Below are 26,758 nucleotides of genomic sequence, written 5' to 3' on the forward strand. Positions count from 1 at the left end.
CCCATATAGATCTGTCTAACCAGGAACAATGTCACCAATGGGCACTGGTGCAGCAGGGCATGGGGAAGGGAAGAAATGAAACTCCCAGCACACTGAAAAAGAGGCAGGGCAGAAACCCAGATTCTGGCACTGCGAACACACGAGCGGAGGAAGGAACGCTTGTTTCAAGTCTCACTGGCTGGTTTCTGTAAGGAAGCTGATGGGACGGGCTGATGGAAAGAGCTTTTCCTCTGCTTGGGTGTCCGTGCTTCCCTAGGGTATCCAAGATCACCTGCATTTAGCACATGCTTCCTTCCCTAAAATTTAACAGCACTTCACTGCCTTCTGCACTCTGTCAGATGCAGCATCCCACTGACTGCTGTTGCAGCATGTCTTGTTGAGAATTTGCCAAGAAGGAATAGAGGAAACTTTGACAAAGCCACAGCTGTCCCTAGGGAAGCCATGGCTGCAGCATGTCCGTGACTTGGTTTTTGTTTTCCTCTCAGGTCACTTTCTCCACCTTCAGCATCAGGACCAAGCAGCCAAAGCAAAGAAAGGGCAGTTCAGTGTCTGGGTATACAACCTGCTCTCTTGCAGCACAGCTGGGACCTCCCAAACTCACCAGCACCCCCCACCACAGAACTCACCCATCAGGCTCTGCCTCTCCTCCTTCTTCTTGGCCTTCTGCTTGGCCTCCAGCTGGATGATGGAAAGCGGAGGGGGAACGATGGGGCTGGGCATTGCACTGGCAGCAAACCTGGCCAGAAGGCCCAGGCCACTCTCATCCAGGGCAGGTGACGACAGCCTGTCTGTGCCATCCGTGCCATAGTCCTCTGCTTCCTCCTCTTCCTCCTCGTCATCATCCTCCTCCTCCTCTGAGCTGGAATCTGGCACGCAGAAAACAGGGAGCCCGTTACAAACCTCATGGAGTTGTGCACCGGCCACATTCCCAACCCGAACCGCAACTCTCCTGCTGCTCTGTGCCCACCTAAGTGGCACTGAGCCACCCAGGACTGAGCCACAGGATGCCGGCCATGGGCACACACATGTCCTTGCAGCCACAGAGCCGGTGTCACCCTGCCTGCCACCACCCTGGAAGGACACAGCAATACAAAGACGACCCACTCAGGGCAAGGGAGGGGAGAGCAGGGTGTTGGCAGATTTGAAAAGGATGCCAGACACCCCTTCCCTACAGCTTTCAGGAGGAATTAAAAGCTTAATTCCTTTGAAAATCCCAACCTGGGAGCTGTGGGATTCCCCTCCCACCCACCAACACTTCCTCCATAACGAAATCCATTAGTGTAATCAGAACCAGAGATCAGCATGGAAGGGGAATACCAGAGAGCAGCCTGTGCCACGGCAGGAGGCAAGGAGGACACAGGGAGGAGAAGGGGCAGGAAGCAAAAATGCAAAGAGAGGGAGGAGAAATAATAATTCGAAAGCAATGGATTTGGAATGCATAAGGGAGGAAAGTGTAGGTAGTGCTAGAGACAAGGAGCAGTGTTTGAACCCTCTGCCTCAGAACTCTCTCCGTGCCTTTCATCTCCCTCTCTACAGCTCAGGATAGGGAAGCCTGGCACATCACAGGCAGGAAGAGCTGCCCACAGCCAAAATCTAATTCTGGCAAAGAAATCAGCCTCACTGCCTGCCTCAGCTGACACCTGCAGAGCAGTGGGCTGAGGGTTTCCTCTAGGGTGTGTACACATCAGGTATTTGGGGGTAGATGCTCAGAGAGTGGCACCTCTCCCTCCCTACAGCACTTCCCAAGAGTCTGTCAGCAGCTCAGAGACAATTAATTTTAACAGCATCTCATCCAGTGAGTGCTGATGAGCAAGCCACTTCACAAATGCACATATACCACACACACACACACACACACACACACACACACACACACTTATACACACACATATATGAGCACACAGATCTATAAAAATATATATATTTGACGGCAAAAAGTGGGTCTGGAAAAGATATCTCATTTCTCTTGAAATTGAGGGCTTAAGGAGGATCATTGAGGCTGCTGGAAAATTTCCACCACTAGCAGGAGCCCTGTTCTGAGCCCACTCCCAAGCTCCTACCAGCCACTATCCTTGTGTCTGAAATCCAGCCAAATGAGAAACCAGATCCCTTCAAAATGAGCTGGAATGAACATGAAAATCCTTTTCTTTTCACATATGCCCTCTGGGATAGATAAAAACATCCTCAACACTTGGTTGCTCAGAAAAAAAAAAAAAAAAACAATAACAAAAGTGTTATTTTTCCATGACATTAGAAAGAACATGAATATCAGAAAACAATGTTCTCATCCTTGTATTTTATCAACTGAGGTAACTGGCAGCTTTCTTTTTTTTTTTAACATGGATGGTTTATCTCTGTAGCATAGATCTGATAGTCACTGAATACTAATTTTTAACTGCATAAAAATTCCTTCCCCATTTCAGTTGCTCAGACTGGTTCCTTGTGATATAAAAATTCTACTAAACCTACAGTCAATACCAAGAAATCCACAGCCCTGTTCACTCGCTGCATAAAAACCACATGCAAGAAAAACAAAAATCCACAGCAAATTGGGATCAGATTCCTTCCCCTACCAGAAAACAGGGCACAACTCCAGTTTTTATATCACATTTTGCCAAAAAGAAAACAAATCCAGATGAACTTTATTCTGAGACATGAAAACCACTTGCCTGAAAAGCAGCAAAACCGTGCTGAGTTCAGTGACACCCTGTCGGGTAGTGTGACCTTCTCCATCCATCCCCTCTAGCCCTGAAATTCAGCGATTTTCAGCAAAAAAAGGGGGAAAAAATGAAAAAAAAAATCAGCATTTACAGCCCCTCATGCCACACCTGAGAGTGGCTCAGTGAGGAGCTGGGGAGGAAAACGGGGCAGAAAAAAAAAGGGGGAAGTTTGCAGGAAAATCCCTCCATGACCAGTCCAGCCCCACTGGCTCAGCCACATTGACTGCCCAGCAGCACCACTCCTTCAGCACTTACATGCTGCATGTGCAAGGGCAAAAGGGGACCCAGCAGCTCCAGTATTTCAGAGGCACTCAGGTAAAACAGATTGAAAAGCCTGGACGGCAGTGGCTGTTCCTCAGGCCACAGAAAATACACAATACAATGAGGTGCCAGGTGGTTATTCTAACCTGCTGCTCATACATGGCGTCACACTACAGAAAGACAACTGAAGACAGTCCGCTGTCAGCATTTTTACCACAACACTTATATTTTTATCTGCAGGAGATACAATTTCCAGCCTGAAAATAACCCCATTTTAACACATTCACAGCACAGATCTATCCTCCTCCACCTCTCATGGCGAGGACACATCTTGCTAACCCCACTCTCCACATGCACAACACAATCCCTGCTCCTCTTCTTTCTGATTTTCCAAGGGACAAAAAGTAACAAATGAAGCCAAAAGAGGACATTTGGGGCTCTGCTCCAAGCCCACATGCTTCTAAAGTAAGTCCCCAGACTTCTGGCCATGGTGGCAAGTTAAGCTGCTGGTGGCTCTGTCCATCTGTACGGCTCCTTGGAGACTGGAGCTTGTATTTAATAGGAAGCAGGAGTTTTACTCCTACTGTACCCAAACTGTGTGTGGGTTTAAAATTAACTATGCACAGATGCCTTTACACAATTGAAGCCTCAGAATATTTTTTTTTTGTCCTGAAAAGGTGACTTTTAGCTAGCAACAGGGAAAGACATTTAAAAAAAAATCCTTTTTTTTCCTTCAATGGTAATTCTGTTAACGTGGAGAGAGGGTAAAGGAAAAAAATGCTCAAAGTTAAAAATATCTTTTCTAATTGACATTTTTAAGAGCATGTATATGTGTGTATATACCCACACACACAACCACACGTGTACATACAACTCCACAGCCAAAACAAACAATACATTCATATTTAAATGCTACTGATGCCAGATAAACTGGAGCCAAAGATTATTTTAATTTTTTACCTGCACTGATTTAAAACCCAAACCCAGTTAAAAATACTAAGTTTTCTCATTGCTTTTAACAGCTAAGCTGCCATGGTATTTTACTGTAGGAGAGCAGTAAATGAAGATTTGTTAATGATGAACAGAAATTGGTTAAGCAGTTTGGTTTTAAGAGACTGATGTATGTAACAAGACAGGTTGAGGGGGGTGTGAAGAGGAAAGGCTGGGGAAGGGAGGGAGCAAAAACACACACTTAAAACAGTCATTTCACATTGTAAAAATAAACAGCATGATTTTCTCATAACACCAAGCAGGCCTACAGCATACAAAGCAGGCTAAGTACAGGCAGACTTTAGACAGCTACTGGGTCATTAACATCTGATTTCTGCGATCTGTCCGAATTCTGGAGATTACTCATTTTTGAATGTCCAATTTAAGACTGTACCTGTTTTGTTTGTTTTTTTTCCAAATAAGCCATTCTCATCATTGGAAGATTTTTCCCCTCCATGTGCTGTGCTGCTGACTCCAGAAGTGCTTGTGAAAAATTAAAAAATATTACAACTATCACATGGGAATGTGTAGACAACTGGTTACCCCTCACTGCTTTTTTTTTTTTTTTTTTTTTAAATTTGGGTAAAATCATCCTCTAAGTCAGGAGAAAGAGAACAGAGAAGAAGGTACTAAATTCTTAAGAAAAAGAGATTACGGAGGAGGAAGACTTATTGGTCTTTGGTTTCAGAAAGCTCAAGGAATTACCTATCCTGGTGGGTTTTAGCCCACATTAGCAGTTTCCTCTCCAAGGTCACTGGATTAAAAACCACAAGCTTTGCCTCTTATCAGAATGGCAACGTGATGTTTGGCCTGTAAGAAAGCAGAGTGTCCCCCCACACAATCTGTGTCAAACCAAATGACAGAAAACAGGTCTTCCTGCAGCTAATCCCACCTTTGACACAGATACTGCAGGGTCAGGGCCAGGCAATATCCCTGACATGGGGACATTTCTGCATCATGGCCCAGAAACCTTTAAGGTTTGCATCCAGGACTCATCTGCAAATCCTTGCCCTGGCTAGGCTAAGGGGTTCTCCAAAAGTATTTCTGCAAAAAGCAAAGCATTTCTGGAGTCCTCAAACACACACACACACAAGTGCAAACCTTCCACATGAGACTCTTCATGGACAGAGGAAAGTTGAAAGCGGACAGCAGTCATTTTCAAAATTAAAATAACCAAGAGAATGCAAAGAGCTACGTGTCATTATTCATGGAGGCAACATCGAAACGTCTGAGGCTGACAGATGACATAAAGAAAAGTTATTTTGCCTACCTACATAACAATGGTCAAGGTTCAGGTTCATGGCTAGTGACCCTCGCTGAGAAGTGTCTGCCCTACAACCAGCCAACCACTTTGCTTCTTTAGTGCAGCGTGAGAGCAAATGCAAGAGACCGACACAGACATTCAAAGCATCATGGATAGGGGCAGGGGTGAAAGGGTTGGTCAAGCAGCTGCAAGGAGAAAGCGAGCACTTCTAGAAAAGCTGAGGTTATTAATCGGTTTAGTATTCAGGGAAAGCCATTAGAAACCCTATTACCCAAATATCCCTTCAAGAAATGCTTCTGACAAAAAAAAAAAAAAAATCATTTGCAGGGAAAAAAAACCCAAATTGTAACCAATAATCCCTTCCCGCCTCCCTCTCTGTACCCACCTCCCACCCCAGGGGGTTTTGCATCTTTGGTTTCCCCACCATTAAATGACACCCCAGTGGGATTTACAATACATTTCCCCATTTGTTCCAGATTCTCCAACCTCCTCCCATACCCCCTCCCCTCCCCAGATTTTATCCCATAAAACTGGGAATTTTCATTTATTTTTTCTAATACAGCAGACAGGTTACTTGAAAAATAGTCAAAGGCACAAGTTACCTCTCTGCTTACCTGGAACAAAACCAAAAAACAAACCCAAAACCCCCCTCAAGAACTTGGCATCTAAAAGGGATTGATATCCTCAAAATTTCCAACAGCAGCAAAACAAACAAAGAAAAGATGCAGGAAGGAACAAGGAAGGGAAGAATGGAAGTTAACGCAGACTCTTCATGGAAATGTGGCAATCTCAGCCTTACGTAAAATCCACTATCCCCACAACTTTCTGGGTTCTCTAAAGAACAATTCTTCTTTTTTTTTTTTTTTTTTGACACATATATTTCTCTTTTGGGTTTTCTTTGAAATGCACTGGTGGGTCCAGTCCAGGGCCACATCAAACCAAATCAACATTCTGTATCTTTCTACCATGTTTGATAATTTTATTTTTTTTTAGCTTTAATTATCTTTCTTTGGAGGTTGGGTTTGGAGGGAAGAAAAACCAAACAGGTGCACGGAGGAAATTAACATCAAAAAAACTCAGAAAAGAAAAGAAACCAAAAAAACAAAACAAAACAAAACAAAAGCCAAACTATCCAGCCCTGTTTTTCAATTAACAGCCCTGAGCAGTGTAAAACACTAAAAGGCTTTTGCTGGGCTACATCCAGCTCTGTCATGTAACTTAGATAACAACTGGGGATGCTCTTGCTTTGCATTCAGCCCAGCCAAGCTACTTTCTTTCGGGAGCTGAGGGCTCATTAAAATGACCTTTCCCCATGATTATTATTTAATGAGTGCGCTCTAAAACAGAAACCCCTTGTGTCTCTGGAGGAAAAGTCTCAAGTAATCTCTTTTCCCACTGAAGAACTAATGACAGGCTGACAAAAAAAAAAAAAAAAAAAGCTGCAAGAAAAAAATTGGGGTGAGGGTGAGGGAGGGAAACTGCAGAGTCAAATTTAATGCAGTAATTGCCACATCCTTGAGCACCGTGGGTTATGTCTGGGCATCTGAAAAAAAAACAACCCTACCATCCAAAAATAGACACAAAAACTTGACGTTTATGTCTTAAAAAAATAAAAAGAAACTTTTTTAGCTGCACCCTGCACGCTCCTGCAGCAGCAACAAGGAGTCAGTGCCTCCATGTTTTATGTGCCTGCCTGGAGAGAGTCTATCAGGAAACAAACTGAGAAAGATGAAACCAAAAATGGATGAACAAAAAAAAAAAAAAAATTAACTTAAAGGGGTTGGGGGGAAAGGGGGAAGCCTAGGCTTTATCTGGAAAAAGGCAGCAGGGATATTTGAATAATAGGGAGTACCCCAGACTAGGTTAATTCCAGTTCTACTGATGGGGAGTGGGAGCAGGAGGGGGATGCAGAGCAGGATGGAGTGAAGCGGCAACCTAATCGCCTGATAAGAGACACAGCAAGAGAGACAAGGTACACAGGTTTAGTTAAAAATGAACTCGGTATGTTTAATAAAGCTCGGTAAACCAAATCGCAGTACAAACATCAAATCACACGGCCACACAACAGTACCCCGGTAACAAAATAAAAAGAAAAAAAAAAAAAAGGGAGGGGGGAATAAAAGAAAAAGGAAAAAGGGAAGAAAAAACAAAAGGGGGGTAAGAAACAAGAGGGGAAAAAGAAAAAAGGAGGGAAAAAAATAAAAGAGGGGAAGAAGGGGGGAAAGGAGGAAAAAAAGGAAAGTAATTAAAAAAGCTCCTTTCAAACTTCGACAAGGCTCTTGCCAAAAATAAAATAATAATAATTAAAATAATAATAATAACAGTAATAATCATAATATAATGGTGGTGGTGGCAGCAAGGAAGGAAGTGAGATTAAAACTGAAGGGAGGAAGGGAACAGGAAAGCAGGGAGAGGTGGACACTAAAACCCAGTCGATATAAAAGCTCTAAAAGAGCCAGCCAGTAAAAAATATCACAACGATACAGATACAAAAAGGATAAAAAAATAACCGTTGGGGTGATAAAGCAGGCTACGCTGCCAAGGACAAAGATGGCCGCCCTGGCTCCGACCATCAAAATGGCTGACCCCGGCCCGCCAGGCCCCTCGCCCCCGCCCCGCTCCCACACGGCCACGGCACGGGGTGCATTCGCTATAAATTAATAACCTTGATCGAACGAGTCCTCCGAGGAGTCGCTGAAGGAAGATCCCGCCTCGGCCTCCCTCAGCAGCAGGCAGAAGGGCTGCTTCCGCCCCGCCGCCGCCTTGGGCCTCAGCGGCCGCCCGGCCACGGCCGCGCTGCGCGGGGCCGCCCTGGGGCCGCCGGCCGCCCGGCCGCCCTTCCTGCCCGTCGAGCCGTACAGCCCGGGCGGCCGCGGCTTGGCGGCGGACGGGGGCTGCGCCGGCCACTCGTCCCTCAGGGATCCCTCCTCCTCCTCCTCCGAGTCCGTATCTGCGGTCAAAGCGGGTGGGAAGAGCGTTACACCACTGAACGGGGGCTTGGGGATTTTGGTGCCACCACTGTCCACCCCTGCCCAGGTGCTCCATCATAAGCCTTGCGCTCAACCGACACAGAAATTCACATTTCCTTCTTTCCATCACAAACGGACGTTCTCCACCTCCCTGTCCTCCTTTAAAAGGAGTGCGTTTAGCTTGGCGGCAGAAAAATGAAGCTAACATTTCCACTACGAAAATGTCCACTGAAGGCACAGAACTGTCAACAACTGGACCATCAACCTGAATTTGTCTTGGCTATGGTGATATTCAACACTCTTGACCTGAATCTCCTTTTCTACATGAACCAGTTCTCGCTGAGGGTTTTCAACACGTGTGGCTGGAGCAAGCCCAGCTGCCAAGAAGGCAGGATGTCCTAACTCCCAGTGTCTGACTCCAAACACACTGCCCCACATGCTCCACGGCCACAAAGGAGCAGGGACCAAGCCGCTCCTTGGTCTGAGAACCATGGCTTTACAAAGCTGCTAAGCCTTGTGGGCGGTGAGAAGTTATCCAGACATCCCCTCTGGCATCTGATCAGAGGGACAAAAAGCATATGGTACCCCTGGATGCGATAGAAGGGGGTGTAAATTGTCACTTCCCTGTTTGTGGACGTGTCCTCAGCTCCACAACATTACAGACATCGTGGCATCGCTCCCCAACTCCACTGGCTTGTGGAGAGGAAGACAAGAAGAATGGCAAGTTTAAGAGGCTCAAAGCCCAAACATGCAAATTACTTTGGACACCCGATTTTTCTCAAAATTTGTGGGAGTAGGATGCTCAGTTCACCCTTTGGATCTATGCCCAAAGTTTTCAGGACTCCAGGTAGAAAATCCTGAGGTCAGGAGGCAGAAGGACTTGGCACCAGTCCCACTTCTCCTTCTCCACACGAGCAGCCCACCAGTCATGGGCGGTGCTGCCATATGCTCGACCTGCCTCCTCAAATTCACCACGCCTGAGTGACCAAATGACAGGCTGAAACCTTTCCCTTGAACCTGCACACATCTGAAACACCAAAGCTGAGCTGTTTCCTCAGTCACAACAATCCTGAGCTGAGACCTGAGTGACAAAGGGGAACACTCCTACCCCAGGAGACTCACTGGACAGTGGTCAGACAGAAGCTCTCTTAGGGCTGGGTGGGAGGTTTCGTTCATGAAACCACAGTGCCAAGTGTGAAGGCACTGTAAAAGCTCCCTCTGCCACAGGCCAAGGCATTAGCTCCAGCAACAGTCCATCCTTCCTCTTCCCATTAGCTCCAGAGCCCACAGTTCAGGAGACACGTGTCTGTCTTTGGGAGTAAAGCACACTCAAGAACAGAACTGCTGGGTAGTGTGTACAACAATAAGCCAAAGGCTGTGTTCAAGTCCAGTGGACACAATGACTCCTATTTTGCTACATAAATGGCTAATTTCATGCCAAACATTTGTTCCACTGGAAAGTCGCTAGCTCATCTTTCCCATTAGTGAAATTTCTAAACTAGTGTTGCACCAAGAGATATATTTGTTATGCACACAAACACCCCATAAAGGTTTTAACATGGCTTTAAATAGCTGCAAGCAAAGGGAAAGATGCGTGTGCAAGTGAGCTGAGACCATAACACAACAGTCTCAGACCATAAACTCTGCCCCAATGTCTGCCTGAACTGTTAAAGACTCTGCTATGTTTGGTTCTACTGTTTTCCCAACACTGTCAGCAATTCAGATTTTTCCTTCTGTAACAGGGGTCAGTTGCTAGAACCTTCACCTGGGGCACACTCTGGGTTCAGAAGTAACAATTACCACACTGATGTGGGATGGGGACAAAAACTGATGAGCCAAATGGGAAGGCTCAGCACAGCCAGCCAGGAAGCAAGCCATGACACTGAAGGACAGGAGGATGCTCAGGAACACCAGTGTCACTGGCTGGCTTTTCCTTTCCAACTGATTCCATGGCATAATCCTAAAGCCAAGCCCACTGAACTCAACAAGGACTTCAGAAGTCAACTACCTCCTCAAGAAGAGGCTCCACCTGCTCATCTGACAGGTAAAAGGAGAGTGCCTACTCCCACCAAAAGCAAGAACATGGGTCAACTTCTTTAAGTGTTTTTCCCCACTGATGATGAATACAACACAGGTCAGGAAGAGACACACTGATCGTGGCTTCCCCTGGGACGGCAAGATGGGCAGAGAGCCCATGCCGACCCCAAAGATGCAGCAGCAGTCACTGGGAGGAGAAGGTCAGAATTCATGAACAAAACCAGACCCATCTGTAAGATCCCTTTCAATAGGCCAGAAACTCCCACCACAATCCCTCCTACAGATAGAAGAGATAAAAAAGAGGTTACTTACTATAGGAGTAGCTGCTAACTTCAGATATTGCTGGTGAATGGGAAACCTTGAGCTGATTTTTGACTTTTAACCCCACCTCCATCTTCTTCATTTTGGCAGCCACTTTGTTTTTACCTTCCTTGGAGGTTTTCAGTGACAGGCCCAGGTTCTTGGCCAGGTTCTTCTCCTCCTTGCTTGGTAGAGCCTCATGGGCTTGGAGGTACCTGCTGCCACCTCCACTGGTTTTGAGCTTTCCCCCAGAGCTGTCAGCAAACTTGAAGGGGGATTTGAGCTTGTCTTGTTTGGTGAGAGACAGGGCCTTGTCAAGCTTGCTGGCCAGCTGCTCCTGATCCGATGGCACCTTCTTCTTTTTGAGCTTTAACTGCCGAGGTGAAAGGAAGAGACAAGGTGAACATAGAGCAGATATCATGGCAGACCTGAGGGATTTCACTAGCCCTCCAAATCATCTCATGCATGTAGTTACTAAAGCCTCAAGGTGATAGACTTAGCCCCAGTTGCCATAACCCACCATGGTTCTAGGGAAGAAGAGGAAGACATCAGCAAACAGTACAGTTTTACTGAGCACTACAAAACTACAAGATTAACTTAGAAAACCTGAATGTTCTTCCAAAAGAAAAATGTTCACAGAACAACATACTTTGGAGTTCTTTTTTCTCTACCACCTGGTTTTTAGGGTATGTTTGGGTTGGTTTTACAAGCTTTTCTCTAAATCACAAGGATTAAAAATCTTCTTTACCCAAGACCCAGCCAAATAAATGCGGATTTCCACATAATCAACCAGCTCCAGAGGCTGGGATGCCAAGAAAACCCAAATACCTCTCAGCATGAGCATCAGCACCACTGCACTAAAGCCAGAGCTGTTACATCCTTTTCAGTATTTTCTTGCTTCTTGGAAAAAGCAAATATATTTTACATGTGCTACAGCTAGATAACAGCAGCTCCAACTCAGTACTTTGCCTGCATGCATTTTGGATTTCATCAGCAGCTTAAAGCTCCAGTAAATATCTCATTGCCTCAATAGTAGCTGAAGAAAACCCCGCATTTGAAACAGCAAAGTTGTGCTCCCATTCCTCCCTTGCTTCAGGAGGTCCATTGTGCTCTCTCAATAGGCAAAGGGGTAAGACAAGCCCTGCTCTGGATTCAGAGCCAGTGCAGCACTGAACGCTCTGACTGGCTCCAAGGCAGTTGACTCTGCTGCCTTCCAAAGAGGTTCAACCTCTGTAAGCCAACATTAGCTCCTCCACTGCACACAATCCTCTCCTGAGGAGCATCTAAACCCATGTCAACTGAAAGCAGACACTGAAAGATGAGGAGTCAAGCCAACACCAGCAAAGCAGGAAAGGGATGGGCTTTTGGCCCATGGCTCCATGCTCCCCACCAAGGGCACTGACCTCATTTGAGAAGCTGGGAGCCACATCATGCTCTTCCCAGCTTGGGTTCTTCCCTTTCATCTTGCCACTGCTGCTCTCCACATCCTCATCCTCCTCCGGGAGGGCCCCTTTGTGCCTCTTCTTCATGCCCTCACCAGTCTCAGAGTCTTCAGAGAGCAACAAGGACTTGCTCAGTCTGCAAGCCAAGCACAGGATGGGTCAAGGTGGGGGGGCTTTCCTCCCTGTGATCCCCACCAAGCTCAAAAGTGAGGTTAAATGCCTCCTAAGACAGTGGGGATCCTCAGCAGCAGCCAAGTCTACTGTGAAGTGACAGCAGTTTGGACAAGGTTTTCCACCAAACTGGAGAGCCAAGAAGCCCTTTGTACACCCTCTTGGCTGCCAGGACAGATGAGGGTGCCTGAAATCAGAGACCTGCAAGGTGGTCTCTAAAAGGAAGTGCTTGGTGTTTTGATAACAGCCACCAAAAAGTGTCTGATTTGGTACAGGGCAGCAACAAGAAGGACTGACAGCTGAGGTGGCTCTTAAGATGTTTTACCACTCCTACTTCCACGGACTCTGTAGGTGCAGAGACTCCTGAGGCCCAGGGAGGTGCCTCACTGACCAGACACTTGCTTTGGTTGCTTTGGTATGAGCAGGAGGTGGCAAGGAGTGCCACATGAGGTGACAGGGAGGGACAAAGGCACCGCAAGGACTGGCTCACTCCAGACTCCAAGTCTGGCCCCTTGTGAAAGGCATTTGTGATCTAGGTCATTTGATTTGCTTTGGAATTTGGAGGGAAAGGAGAGGGTAAATAAATAAGAAAATAAAATAAAAAACAAAGTAGGTGAGACTATAAGCACATCTTTCCCGGCTCCCCAGTCATCTCCAGTAACTAACCGATGGATCATCAGTCAACACCTCAAGATTCCTACCAAGCTTCCATTTCACTTCCATTTCAAGCTCTCTATGCTGCCACCTTCACACCAAGTCTGCTGGTCAGACCACCACCACAAAGCCACTGACACGGGGCAGCTTCCTCATCTTCCAGGCATTCTCCCTCCATCCTCTCTGCTGACCTGCACAGACACCTAAACCAACACCTCAGGCCCCAGACACTGGCTGAGGGTGCACCTCCATCTCCCAGAGCAGCCTGCTCCAGCATTCCTGTGATCCAGGGACACGGACACACAACACCGTCACGCACCCACACATGCACATCTCCAGCTGCCTCTGGATGCCTTCAGCCTGTCCACCCACCTAAACACGAAGAGTAAAACACGGAGCCACCAAGAGGACAGATTTTTAGAAGCGCTGGTCAGTGGGAGCTGGCACCTGAATCTGATTTGCAGTTTTGAAAAGGACATTTGCAAAACTATGGAGCAGGCAGGGAGGCAGCTTGGAAATGCCTTCCCACTGGAGAGGCCATCTGTGGTAGGGTAGATGGCCAACAGTGGTGAGATCCAAACAAGAGTAGCTGGACTTGCAAAAGAGAAAAAAAGTAGAGAATAATCCAGATGCTTGGAAGAGAGATGTCAGGCAAAACCAACTCCCACTGATTCAGGGAACAGAGAGGAAGACAGAAGAAACACAGCAGAAATGTCCTACAAAGTAGATAAGCTGGAATAGCTCTGTCCTTTCCAGTTTTGACGCCAACATCCCCACAACTGGCTCTACAGCACCTGATTCCAGCCACCTGCTCTCCTGAAAGCACACGAGGACACACTCCCCAACTCCAAAACCTCACCTACAGCTCCCTGCCAGCCACATCACCTCACAGCTGCTCAACTCCACCTGTCCTACCTGCACCCAACACCAGACACGTGCTCTACCTGCGGGGAGGGAGGACACTGGCACTGCATCCCCACCGTAAGAACACACTCACGTTAAGGGCACGCGCTTCCACCGCTGCAGCCAGCGGCCGGCCTGCCAACACAAGGAGCCCCCGCTGCATCTGAGATGCTCTCCCCAAGTCAGACCCTGGCGCAGCAACCCTGCCGTGTTCCCGTCTTCCCCAAATTCCAGCCTTACTTTCCACTCTTGCTGTCACTCTTCCCTCTCTCCTTAATGGGTGACAGAGCGCTTGATCCAAGTTTCCTCTTCCTGGGCCTTCCAGGGCCTCTTCTCGCCAAGCTTCTACTTTTCTCGTCATGCTTTTCCCTTTAAAAAAACCACACGCTTCACTGTTAACCAAGGCAACAAAAAAGAAAAAAACCAAAACCAAAAAAACCAAAATAAAAAAGCAAATTCTGCAACCAAAAAGCAAAACAAACAGAGAAAAAATAAAGAAAATAAATCCAAAAAGAAAAAAAAAACAAACGGAAAACAATTAAAAGAAAGCAAGCAAGAATGGGAGCCAACCCAGAACCTTCGCCTGCCACCAAACTGCTAAACTGAGCTGCTGAAGCCAAGGTTGTCTCTAACACAGTCTCCCAGCTGCAGTCACCAGTTACCAGGCTGTCGTGTCACATAGCCTAGGAGTGTGCTGTGCAAAGCTCTGGCGGGATGTACCAGGAGGAGAGGACAGGAGAGGAGGCAGGGAGGGATGGAGGGCAGTTTCCTCTCCCGGGTCGAGAGGCTGTGAAAGTGGCCAGCTGGAAAAGACCAAGACTTGGGTGAGCAGCCTGTGACTTACTCGGAGTCCCTGCGGCGCTGCAGCTTCACCAGCTCCCGCTGCTTCTCCTTGTAGCGCCGCTGCAGCTCCGCCAGCCGCATCCTGTAGTCCAGCTCCATCGCGTCCATGTTCTCGATGGCCGATTTGATGGAGTACATCTGGGGTGGGGAGGCAAGACAGGGTCAGGACACGTTCAGGGGGTGCACACTGGGTGCCCTGGCAATGGCCAAGATGTGCAGCCTGGCAGAAAGCTCTTTGTGCTGAGAGGGGAGCAGACACCTCTTGCCCACCTGAACAGCCCCAGAGTGGTACCCGAGAAAACCAGCAAAGCAAAAATGTTCTGGGGCTTATGCATCAGCTCTGAGGGACTGCAACCCTGGAAGAGAATCTGCAGGATAAAATGCTCTTTTACCTTGTTTAAAAAGATAGATCACAATATACCCTGTCTTGGAATACTTACTTGCTTTGTACAAAATAATTCATCAGCCTCTTCCACAGGGAAGAGCCAGTAAATTAAAGATAAACAAGGAAAAAACCCTTCCTGCCACTATTTTTATTTATTCTTTGGTCAAAACAGTAACACACAGGTTCCTCTGGTTTCACATTAAAACACCACTTCTAGGGCTGCTGAGGGTCTTGCTGAACCTTGATTCACAAACTAGGGAAGAACCTAAATTCCAGCCCACTGACTCCTGTGCAGCCAGGAATGTGACAAGAGGGAACAACCAGCTCATTCTGCTGGATGCAGAGGGCAGCACAAGCCAGCATGAGCCCGCAAACTGGGGCTGGGACAGTGAGTTTTGTGAGTGGATGCACTGGGGCTTTCCAGGCTCAGCCACACCAAGAGCTACTTACTGGTTCATCTTTCTTCTGCATCCAGCTGTACTTTTTGTTGGGATTCAGCTCTCGAGGCAGCCGGATGGTTTTCAGACTTTCCATAAAGGGGGTGGAAAGTACTTCCATGAGCATGTGGGTGCTGGCAGCCAGCAAACTCTCCAGCGTTGGCCGGACAGGGAAACTCTCTGGACCTGCTGGGAAGGAAAGAGTAAAAGCTATAGAAGATCACATTCCAAGACTGCTTCTCCAACAGGCTAAGGAGGGGCTGATGGTTCTCTCTTGACTACGGCTGCTCAAGGAGCCCCCCAGCTACCTTTGGCCCCCACTTGAGATCTCCTGTTGTACTCGGTCATGGTGTAACTGGCAGTTCCCATCACTTCTCACCTCAGGAAGTTACTGGAAGGTGAGATTCTTTTCAGGACCTGCCAAGCTCTTGGAAAGCATCATCTGCAGCTACTGGGGCCTCTGGTGCCAAACCCCAACAGACTGTGGACTCAGTGCCTGCCAGAAGGGTGTTACCCTGGCAGCTCTCAGCAACTGGGGCTCCGTTTCCGCTACACATACCACAAACTGTCTAGACATGGTGAGGGCCTTTGGAAGGGAGAGCAGTACAAAAGCCACACGTAGCTCAGCCTGCTGTAACAAAAACTCTGCTCCAACCCCATCCCAAGTACCAGCCACTCCTGCAACTCAGAGCAATGCTCTCCTTGCTGCCTGGCTGAGACTGCAAGAGATCCCACCTGTGACTCTACTCTTCTGCCCACATGGAGAGCACGTGGATCATAAGCTGGGAGACCCAATATGGTCCCAAGTTGACCAGACTCCTCACTCACAACTTACTTTGCATTTCTTGCTTCCGTTTCTCCAGCTCCATCTCTGCAATTTCACTCAGCAAAGTGATCCCTTGCAGGAAGGAGTGCTCCAGGGTCTGGTCAGTTAACACCTCCACCTTCATCTGGGGTGGAGTGACAGTGGTGGTAGTCAACAAGGAACAAGCCTGAGGCATTTCTGTAGCAGCCACCAAAGCATTCATCCCGGCCAGTGGGTCACCCGGCTTGATGTCCAGATCTGGGATTTGGCAAGTGATTGCCTCTTCGGTGTAGGAAGGGATCTCTGGCCCCTGCTCCCCCTCCTCAGGAGGCAGGCTGGGAAACTCCCTCGCCCGGGGCACATCAGCACTCTGCAGGTCCATGGCTACAGAGGCCTCCTCCTGCTGGGGCGTCAAGTCCATCTCCGGTGGCTCGCTCTCCGCATGCACGAGCAAACCGTCATAGTCCATGTGCATGGAGCAGGTTTCTGCCCCACTCCCGCTCTCCGCCTCAGCCTCTGCTTCTGCAGGACAGGCCACAACCTGGTAAGGAGGTGGGCAGCTCTGCAGGTCTTCCTGGTCCTGCTCCATAGCACCCAGGGCTTCGCCTTGGTGCAGGAGGAGATTGCAATTGTCCACATTCTGCACTGGGACGGCTGCTGAGGTGGTGATGTTCAGAGTCCCCATGTCCTGCTCACAGATGCTTTCTTGGCTTTCCTCCATCTGCACCTCTGATTTCACCCTCTCTTCCAAGGATTCCTCTTCCGCTGCTGTTGGGATGGGCTCTAGGATTTTGGACGGAGACAGGTGGATGGGCTTGACCTCTGATGAAAGATCCATGTGCTCAGAGCCTTCAGCAGGCAGCGGGACGTCAGGAGCCAGACCATCCGCATCAGATGCTGCGGGGGGCTGCAGGAGGTAGGGATAGTGTCTTCCAAAAGAGGGAGGCAGGGACTGGAATGGGTATCCAGGGGGAATCTCTGCAAGATATCAGAAGTGACAGACTGTGTAATGGCTGGGTCTCTAAAGCACCTTCTCTCTCATTAAGGCATAGAGCTGATTCCCTTTGCTTCCATCATCTTGGGTCTCTTCTTGTTCCCAAGCAATAGCTGCTCTGGGCACCTCTCTCCTGACCAAGCTGCCACAGGCAACACCCCAGAGGCCCCTTCTGCACCTTTCCAGCACCTTCATGGAACTGGAGAGAAATCTGCCTCCTGCATCCTCTCCCACTGGGACTCCAGCCCTGGAAGAACCAACTCAGGCTCGGCCCAAGGGAAGAAGAGAACCTAGAGCCCCAGGCACCTAGGCATCAATCCCAGTCCATCACACCAGCCCTGCTCCTTCCCTCTCCCTTGCCTTTTAGAGGAGCTATGTGGCTTTCCCTAGGGGAAGGGACAGAAGCAGGAAAGAGCCGAGGAGAAAAAGGGAGGCAGGCACAAACACAACGGGACTCTGCCAAAGCAGGGCTCTCTTACCTGGGAACAAGGCCTGATATGGACCAGCAGCCTCTTTTTCCAGCTCCAGGTCTTTCTTCTCCACGGTCTCGGGCGCCTCTTCCTTTGGAGGGATGGCAGGGGCAGGGGGTGGAGAGGCGGGGGGCGGGCTGGAAGGATGGGAGCTGGGGGTGGCGGGGTAGGAGTAGGCTGGCTGCGAAGGTGGCTCCTCCATCTTTTGGATCACCTCAGCTTTGAGCACAGACACGGGTGAGGCCCTGGGAGAGAGGGGAGGTGGACTCACAGCCTTGCTGTAGGACGTGGTGGCGCTGGGAGATGGCACAGGTGGTTTTCGGTGCACCAGTCCCGGGGCAGAGGAGGAAAGGCCTGATTTGGCACTGTCCAGGCTCCGTTTTGTCACCTTTTCTTCCATATCCACACGCTGCTCGTTTGCCTTCAACCTCTCCTGTGACAAGAACAGAGCAAAACTCAGCACAACATCTGGAAGGTGGCACTGACCTATCACCAAGCAAGACCAAAGCAAGGTCTTATCAAATACGCAGTGGAATAAAACCCATGTCCCCCAGTGCAAGATCATTTGAAGACCAATCTGACGGAGGGTGACATTGGTCTACAACAGCTTTGTTACAAATTCCCAGCTCCAGGAATCGTGAGAAGGATGCCTCAGCCTTCATATGCATCCAAAGCAAACCATTTCTATTTCCAAGCCTCCAGCCTAGCAAGCCCACATGTAAAATGAAGGCTGAGAACCAGAGGACCACTAGAAAAATGAATGGGTGTAAAACACCCAAATGAAAGCTCATGACTTCCAAAAACCTTTTCATGAAGGGGAGCTTTCTCCAGGAGCCAGTGTGACTGCTGCAAGTCCTGCAGCTGCTTCTCTGAGCTGCTCAGGAGGTTTGTTTGGAGGTGACCAGGGAGGAAATCACTCAACTATACAGAGACATCCCATGGGAAGGAATCTAGGTCGCACTGCTGCTGCTGGGGAGCTCTCCTGAGTGCACTGCTGAATGGCTCTACACCAAACTCCTCCAAAACCCACTCTTAACTGCAGAATACACCAAATGCTTCTCATCCCAGAGACCAGGGCAGGATCACTCAATGCATCCATACCCTCGAGACACACTTGCCACACAGGCACAGCTGCATTTTCTCCCCGGACACTCCAACTTTGGGCCCATTTCATGGCCAAGCAAGAAGTTCTTGAGAACATACCACGAGCTGGGCACTCCTCTGCAGCTCCATGGCGTGGGCTGCTTGCTGCTGCAGGATGTACAGCTCGTGCTGCCGCAGCAGCTGCTGATGGGAGAGGAGCTGGAGCTGGTGAGCGTGCTGGAGGGAGCTCCTGGTCGGGGGGTACATAGCGGGCCACAGAGGGGGTGCCCGGTCTATCAGCTCTGCTGTGGAATGAGCAGAGATGCAGTCAGGGAGGCAGCAGGGTAAGGATGGATAAAGGATTCAGGATCACTCAGGGCAATGGTTTCTACAGTCCCAGAGTGTAGGGGATGCCAAACACTGGGCTGTGCAGAAATAAAACCAGAATCCAGAGGGGAAAGCGTGCTGTGTTCCCCTCTGTAGCCCCAGTCCCACCACCCCTGTGCCCTAGGACCATTGGACTTGCTTTGCTCTCCAGCCCTTGGTTTGACTGTCCATGCCTGAGCCTGTGAATAGATTCTCCTAACCACAAACTCAAACTCTGCAGGGTCCTGCAGGGTATGAAGAGCCACAGCTAAAGATTACACTTCCATCTCAAAACACACCTAACGAGACACCTGCTCACACCCACCCTACAGCTGTAGCTGCTGGTCCCCACAGGTAGGTATGCTCCTCTCTGGCCCTCTTCAAAATCTGTTTTCCCCACAGCTGTCAAAGAACGGTCCTCAGGAACAAGCTCACATCCTTACCAAAATGGGGCAAGTGCTCACTGGGGATCACAACAAGCTGCCCTGACTGTGGGTCTCTGGCAAACTGGTAGGCGGAAGGGAGCGCTCCCCCCATGGCAGGGGGGAAGCCTGGAGTCATGCCCTGGTGCAGGGAGGGGTGACCAAGTCCTGGAAGAAAAAACACCAAGGTCACAACTCAGGGGATGCAGACAGCTCCCACCCACACGGGAAGTCATCTACTGCTCCGAAACGTTTCCCTTTTCCCTGAGTTCATCAAACAGCCTCACTGGGCTGTAGCAACACTTTTCCCTGGATTTCATTGGTGTGAACACCCTGCGGGCACTGCTCCGTCCCAGGGCACTCACCATAGGGATGGCCAGCCAGCCACATGGAGGGGCTCCCTGTCCTGGGGAGCCAGGGGTGGGCTGCCAAGTGCGAAGCCGGGTCTGCAGACCAGCGCCCGGAGCCCGCCAGGGCTGGGCCTCCTGTCACCATGAGGTTGGAGTTCAAACCGTTTGTGGCGCAGCTGGAGGGGTGTATTCGGGCAAAATCTGCCAGCTCCTTGCTTTCTCTGGGGATGGAGGAGGCAAGAGAGAGAGTGAGAGATGGTCCAAGTGATGGAGGAGCCCAGGAGTATGGATGAGCCTGCAGAACCTGCAAATCAGGGTCAGTCACTCAAGGACAGCTGTGATGGAGGTGTCATGTCTAGAATAAAACATTCCATCCCTCCAGCCCTTTGGAGCAGGCATGGATTTGTAGCCCTCTATTAGGATTGCTCTGCTGAGGACTTAGGATTTGCCTATAGCCCCATGTACCCCACTCAGCATCCCTCTCCACATCCGCAAGTTTGGTGCCAGCACCTACACCAGGACGGATGCAATCCTGTCTTGTCTCTGGACTGGTTGTTCCTGAGCTCAGCTTGTGACACTATGGCAAAAGATGTCACCTCCCTCCAACCCTCACCTGAGCAGCTTCTCCTGATCCCGCTCCAAGCGCCCTGCCAGGAGGTGGCTGTCCCGGTGGCGGCTCCTCTCATCCCCACAGTCATCTTCGGAGCGTCCATGCCCTAAGAGACAACCCAGCACCATCAGACAGGAGAAATGGTCTGGAGAAAGCTGTCCCCTCTCCTCTGGGCATGGAATACCTGAGAGCCAGTATACACAAACACCACCGTCCCCAAGGATGTTCCAGATTCAAATCCAGAAAGACCAAGAAAGGCTCTCTGTGTGACCAAGATATTCTCACTAAAGCAATATTCTCCTGGTAGCACCCAAGTGCACATGTTCTGAGATTCATGTCTCCAAGACATCAAGGGACTACTTGCCACGCCAGGTTGGTCTACCAGCACAGCACAGCCACCAGCCTGGGAGCAACAGGACCAAAGGGACCACTGTGCTGAAGGACAGTGGCAGACTTCCTATCCCAGCAAGAGCCAAGATGCAGCTAAATCCTGCATTAAACCACACAGTCCTGCTTAGCACATCTCAGAGAGGGGAAGGATTTTATCTCTGCACTTCTGAAGCAGCTTCTGATCTTGTAAATCAATCTGGGAGCACTGCGTATGCTCTGAATCTCTGTCCTTCTGCAACAGGCAGAACCAACAATACAGACCCTCACAAAAAACCAGCGCGCTCCACTCCGCAATTCAACCATTAGCAGGAATCTGCATCCCCCCCGAGACATGCAACAAGAAAGGGTCTGATGAGGCAGGGACACATATGGCAGATGAGGGCAGGAATCCAAACAGGGGGCTGGATGTTTGGCTGGAGAAACCACTTGTCCACAATCAGCACAGCTCTCGCAAATACGGCCTGGCATGGCAGCAGCTGCATCTGTGAGAGGTTAGGAGGCACCTTCACAGGAGCGAGCAGCAGAGCCTCGCTTGGCTATGCCAAGACCAGGTATTGAGGCCACCTTTCCCTTTATCCAAGGTCTTCACTCCAGCTGCCTGATTTTAAGCAGGATTTTTTTTTGCTTTTCCCTAGTTTTTTCACTAGCTTCTTTCTTGCATACTCATTTTTCACACAATTCCCTGTTGCCCCTCTCTGCACCCTGCTTTGGTGATACAATGCTCTCCTAAATCCCAGCCCTGCTTGCAGAGAGCACTCAGCCTTGCAAGACTGCACCCCAGAAGCCCTTCCCAGGGTCCTCGCTCTCCTGTCTGGATATGGTTTGGCACATGGGAAAACATCTCAGAACATCAAGTCTATTCTGCTGACAGGCATTCTTTTCAAGGAGAGCTCTAGTATGTATTTCTACAAACCTGGACAGCCCATGGGTTTTTTGCTGTCAAGTCTCAAATTCCCTCAGCTTTTACTGTCAGAAGGAATCCAGGAACAAGACAACATCTCTCCCAGCTCCTTTCCCCAAGGCTCCTTCCACGGGCTCCAGGCAAAAAACAAAGATGCTTTAAAACCTGGCACACAGCACTCCCTCCCCAAGGACTTTCCAGGGTCACCACATCTCCCTCACAGCCTGCCAGGACACCACGTGCAGCCCAACCAAACCCAACCAGCCCCTCCCTGACTCACTGAATGATGCCCCACACAGCCTCTGTTGCTCACTTTTACTCTCCAACCTCCACAGCACAGGGGCTCACAAATCCCTTTGGGGCCCAACCATCTTCCACTGCCTCTCCGCCAGCATTCCTTTCCACACCCTAGCCCAGGCTTTTCCCCTTTGGAGCCCCTTTTCCTATTTCTTTTCCCCAGACAATGCCCAGCTGTCTCTTTGGTGTCAGCAATATGGAGCAATTCCTTGGAGAGCTCACAGACTCCCTTCCTTCCTCGGCATAAGGTCAGTACACCCCCACCCCTAGCCTCTCATTAGAAACGCATTACTTTGTTATTTTATCATGGCTCCTCCCTCTCCTATCTACACTCCTTACGCTCCATTATTTCTAGACGAGTTTATCATCTTTTTTCCACCCCCCCATCCAAACACAAACACTGAAGGACCTCTAATTCCTGCCCAGCCTCCATCCCACCAACAGGACAGTCCCTTTTCTGGACAGAACGATGATTGTCCAGACAGTGAATGATCATTCTGTCTATATATACGAACATGACGCACGGACTGCATAGAAAAATTCAATCAGTTATGCATGGAGGAAAGGCTTAGGTCCGTTCCCTTGACAACCAATGCCCGGTACTAAATACTTGCATTTTACTTGCCAAATACTACAGATTAGCCAACTAAAGCCTGCTTTCTCCTTCTTAAAAGGTCTAAACATTCAAGCACCGTCCACTCAGCGCAAGCAAGCTAATGTTATTAGACGAATATCTCCTGGCACACAAAGGGGGGGCAGCATTTGGGGGGCGAGAGGAGGAGAAAAGCAGTCTTGTTTTCTGTCTGAAAGCCAACTGCATCACTTAGCAACGAGCCCAGAGGCCTGCCAGAATTCAACCCTTGTTTGCAGCCTTTTAGTTCGGCTCAGTAAATTACATTTAACGCAAGCTGGGAGCGTCTGGGACGATTGAACGGCTGAACAAACAGCTCCCTGTGCTGCCCACGAGGTCCTCGGCCGGCTCCCGCCCGGCTGTGGGGAGGGCACTGGGAGGCGATGGGAATGGGGAGAGGGGCTGCTGCCTGAGGGAAACTGCTTCCTGCCACTGAAGTTCAAGAGAGGGGGGCAAAGGCAGAAAAACGGGGAAGACAGGGCTAAAAATGGAAAGCTGACCGTTGCTCACCAGCCGCTTGCCTGGCATCGCTCCTTGGCACACCAGAGCCCTGTGCCAGGCAGCCCCCGGGTGTTATCTTGCTATACAAGCCAAGCAGAGAACCCAATCTCTCTGGTGCCAGCCCCCTCCTGCCAGCACCACAGCTTAAATCAAAATCACGAGATTACAACACCAGCACAAAGATGGTTTGAGGGGTTTCTCTGTTACTCCCTTTGCTAATGGATCAAACTTATAGTGCAGGATTGTGCTCAGAGGTGGCCAGAGGGGATGGAAACAAGGACAGGAGACTGACACAGGGGGTCTTGCTTCCCACTGTGGTTTACAACATGTCCTTGTCTGACAAGGGAGGCAAATGCAGCTAAAGATGCCGAACTCAGTTCATGGCACACAGCCTGCACTGAGTGGCTGCTCTTGCCAGGGAACAGATCCTCCAGGGAAGCCCTGAGACAAGCCCTAGGGAACCTACCTTTGATGCTGCTGAGAGACAGCGAGCGATCCCGGTCTGCCAAGCTGGGCCCCAGTTTGCTGCTACTGCTGCTGCTGCTGCTGCTGTTGTCCTTCTGCCGGGCCACAGCCACAGCAATGCCAACAGGCAAGTGCCTCACCTCCACCTCGCCCTGGGAGCCGATGCTCTCACGGCCGAAGGATTTGGCACTCTCGGGTCTCTCAGGGTCCCTCTTTAGCTGCTTTGCAGGCTGCTGCAGCAGCAGCTGCTGCACCTTGGAGGCTCCCAGCTGTGCAGAGTCCAACTTCACGTTGCCCAAACCCCCAAAGGGGCTCTTCTTGCCACAGCTCTGCCGGGACGCCGTCTCCTTGGCAAAGCTGCCGCTGTATTTGATGAGGCTCTGCATGGCCGAGCCTTCGCCGTGCGAGGCAGGGTGCAGGACGTCGGCGGCGCCCCGCGAGCCCACCACCGAGGACCGCGGCAAACCGCTGGGGTCAAGGTAGACCTTCTTGGCCTCCTCCTCCACCCGGCTGACGTGGTTGTGCTGCGCGGCCAGCACCGCCATCTGCGTGGTGGCAAAGTTGCCCATCTCAAAGGGCTTCCACTTCTGCTCAGGCGGTTTCAGCTGACCGTGGTCCAGGTGCTGCCGGGAAGAGTCCAAAGTGCCATAGACCTTTGCTGCTTCTTTGGAGCTGGATCGCTGGAAGCGGTCCCGCTCGCAGGGGCGATGCTCTGCCTCTGGACTCGGCTTCAGCAAATCCTTAGAGGCCAGGAACTCCCTGCTCTCTGGAGAACCCAGCCCCGGCCGGTTGAGGAAGGGCTCTGAAGTGACCTGTCTCTTCAGTGCCATGGAGTTTGTCCTGATCACCGAGCCCTTCTCCCTCAGAACCTCCATCCTTTTGGCATCACTGTGACAAGAAAAGTCCTGGGACAAAAGTGTGCGGGAGGCATCTGCAAGGCACCGCTCCGTGGGTGACTGCAACACCCCCACCTTGCCAAGGTCCTTGTCCTTCCCCTTGTTGTCACGGGCCTGGGAGGCGATTTGGATGGGCCCGCTCCTCTCGTCGTAGGCTTCGACCGAAGGCACGAAGGTGGGGGCGATTACTTTGTGCTCCCTCCCCAGCTCCTTGGCCGGTGGGAAGATGGTGTACATGCTGGAATGGACGGGCTGCGGAGGGAATGTTGTGGCCGGCGTCATCTTCCCCGTCTGCGAGGGGTGTGGGGATGGACAGCTACAGGAGATGTGCAAAGCGCCCACGGAGGGCAGGAGGGGCTCCCCCCGCTTCAGCCGCTCCGCGTGGGCGTGCGCAGAAGGCCTCATGTTCTCATCGTGCCGAGCGGGGTCCTTGGCACAGCGGTCCTGCTCGGCACCCAGGACCTTCAGCATGGGGTCCCCGCCACCGTTGCAGTTGCTGAGGGAAGAGCTCTGCAGCGGGTTCTTGGACTTGGGTTCCCCACTGCCTGCGCCCCGATTTGGCATGTGCTCAGCCAGGAAGGGTGAGAGACGCTCGCCGACCTTCACTGCCTTCTCCACCACACTCACTTTCCGGTCACTGTCGGGCTTGGTGTCCTGTGTGAGGTCGACCACACTGCGGGGTCGGGGCTCCTCCTTCGGCTTGCTCTCCTTCTTGGCGAAGGGCAGGGACAGATCACTCCGGCATGCCCGCTCCTTCCCACCGGGGTCCTTCAGGCCTTCTTTCGAGCTCTTGTGCAGCTGCCCAAGGTCCTTTTCCCGGAGCAAAGTGCTCGGCGTGTGGCTGCCCACGGTCCTTGAGAGGGGAGGCTGCGGGTGCAAAGCGGACTGGCCTGCATGGCTGGACAGGTAGAATCCATCTGCAGAGTAAAAGCAACGAAAATTATCACAGGCTTCCAAACCCTTTCAGGCCTACAATGAGACAGGAAAGAGGTGGCAAACCAGGAAAGAACAGATTTCAGGGATGTCTTAAACAAAAATGCCCAGGGCAAAGGAGACCAAGCAGGTTCCTCTGTGTGGGATGCAAGACAGCTCTGTCTCTGATGCACACTGGGGCTTCAAGGAGGGACCTGGCCAGCTTTCCTACAGATCAGCCACATCCAAAACCTTTGGACTGGCTCAGCCTAGGAAACATCCCCTGGCTGATCACCCAAGGCAGTTCCTACTCTTCACCACCAACACACCAGCATAAAGCCGCTCCAGCAGCCAAAGAAGCCCAAAGGACAGGGTAAGAAGGCAGGGGTGACCGATGGGAAGGGCACACAGTGTCCCAGACTCACCTTTCTGTGACTCAAAGAGGCTGTGCTGTCCCAGCTGGGCCAGGAGCGGACTGCCGGCACTGGGAGGTTCGAGGTGGCTCAGGGGAATGTACGATGGGTAGAGACCGTTAGGCAGATGGGAAAAGCCTGCAGAAAACGGGAAACAGAAGAGGGAAACATGTTTTATCCCGAGCAGCACGCTGCCTTGGAACAAGCCCCGCAGGAGCACAGACTGTTGTGGCTGTCGGTCCCTCACACGCCAGGAGCGGCGGCGGCGGCAGGGACGCACGCGGTGACACACAGCACACACAGCCCAGGGCAGGGACCCCTGCTCGGGGACCCCACTTCAGGAACTGACCCCTCACTGCGGGTCCCCCAGCTCAACCTGGGCACCTCTGAGGGACTTCAACTCTGCAAAAAATGGAGCATACTGCCTCCTGAGCAGAGCCTGACACCTGAGGGCTCAGCTGAGGAAGGTGACCAAACCACCTGGCTGATAAGATGTTTTATCACAAGAACAGCAACCTGTGGGTGAGGGCACTCCCCAACATGCTTCCAGAGCTATAATAAGACCTCCTTGCCAGCACAGTTTTACCAACACAGCTCATTCTTGCTGCAGGTGCCCAGCACTGGGTACAGGCTTTGGGGGAAACACGAGAGCATCCTCCAGAGCAGCTCACAAAGAGCACAATTTCATGTATCCAAACCTAGCATCTTATCCCAGAGGAAGGCAAAACAAAGGAGAAAGTGTGAGAACCATCCACGAGCTGATATGAAAGCAGCATACCCTCATGACCCTGCTGCCAGCAGTCTGGATGTCCTGGGTCCCCAGGAACACCCTCATGCAAATCACCCTCATCAGCATTCCCTCAGTGAATACAATCA

The 26,758-nt window shown here is 50.6% G+C and overlaps 1 protein-coding gene across 6 annotated transcripts in view; it reads right to left on the bottom strand.

The window, feature by feature from the left end:
• The window catches only part of TNRC18 (trinucleotide repeat containing 18), a 56,233-nt gene that overhangs the window by 11,813 nt on the left and 17,662 nt on the right, over positions 1 to 26,758 (bottom strand). For 3 of the 6 annotated variants that reach the window (XM_066197894.1, XM_066197892.1, XM_066197888.1), the window contains 15 exons: positions 25,895 to 26,020; positions 23,663 to 25,474; positions 20,480 to 20,582; positions 19,882 to 20,087; positions 19,538 to 19,684; positions 18,849 to 19,033; positions 17,655 to 18,078; positions 16,212 to 17,159; positions 15,390 to 15,565; positions 14,556 to 14,692; positions 13,952 to 14,080; positions 11,945 to 12,119; positions 10,554 to 10,914; positions 7,901 to 8,185; positions 627 to 866 (listed from right to left, as the gene is read on the bottom strand). In XM_066197894.1, coding sequence (XP_066053991.1) covers positions 627 to 866; positions 7,901 to 8,185; positions 10,554 to 10,914; positions 11,945 to 12,119; positions 13,952 to 14,080; positions 14,556 to 14,692; positions 15,390 to 15,565; positions 16,212 to 17,159; positions 17,655 to 18,078; positions 18,849 to 19,033; positions 19,538 to 19,684; positions 19,882 to 20,087; positions 20,480 to 20,582; positions 23,663 to 25,474; positions 25,895 to 26,020 — 5,454 coding nt within the window. The remainder of the gene's footprint in view (positions 1 to 626; positions 867 to 7,900; positions 8,186 to 10,553; positions 10,915 to 11,944; positions 12,120 to 13,951; positions 14,081 to 14,555; positions 14,693 to 15,389; positions 15,566 to 16,211; positions 17,160 to 17,654; positions 18,079 to 18,848; positions 19,034 to 19,537; positions 19,685 to 19,881; positions 20,088 to 20,479; positions 20,583 to 23,662; positions 25,475 to 25,894; positions 26,021 to 26,758) is intronic. The other 3 variants (XM_066197891.1, XM_066197890.1, XM_066197893.1) reach the window with 3 other exon arrangements.

Source organism: Chamaea fasciata, unplaced genomic scaffold (assembly GCF_029207755.1).
Source record: "Chamaea fasciata isolate MVZ Bird 193981 ecotype frontalis unplaced genomic scaffold, bChaFas1.0.hap1 SCAF_16, whole genome shotgun sequence".
NCBI classification, from domain to species: domain Eukaryota; kingdom Metazoa; phylum Chordata; class Aves; order Passeriformes; family Sylviidae; genus Chamaea; species Chamaea fasciata.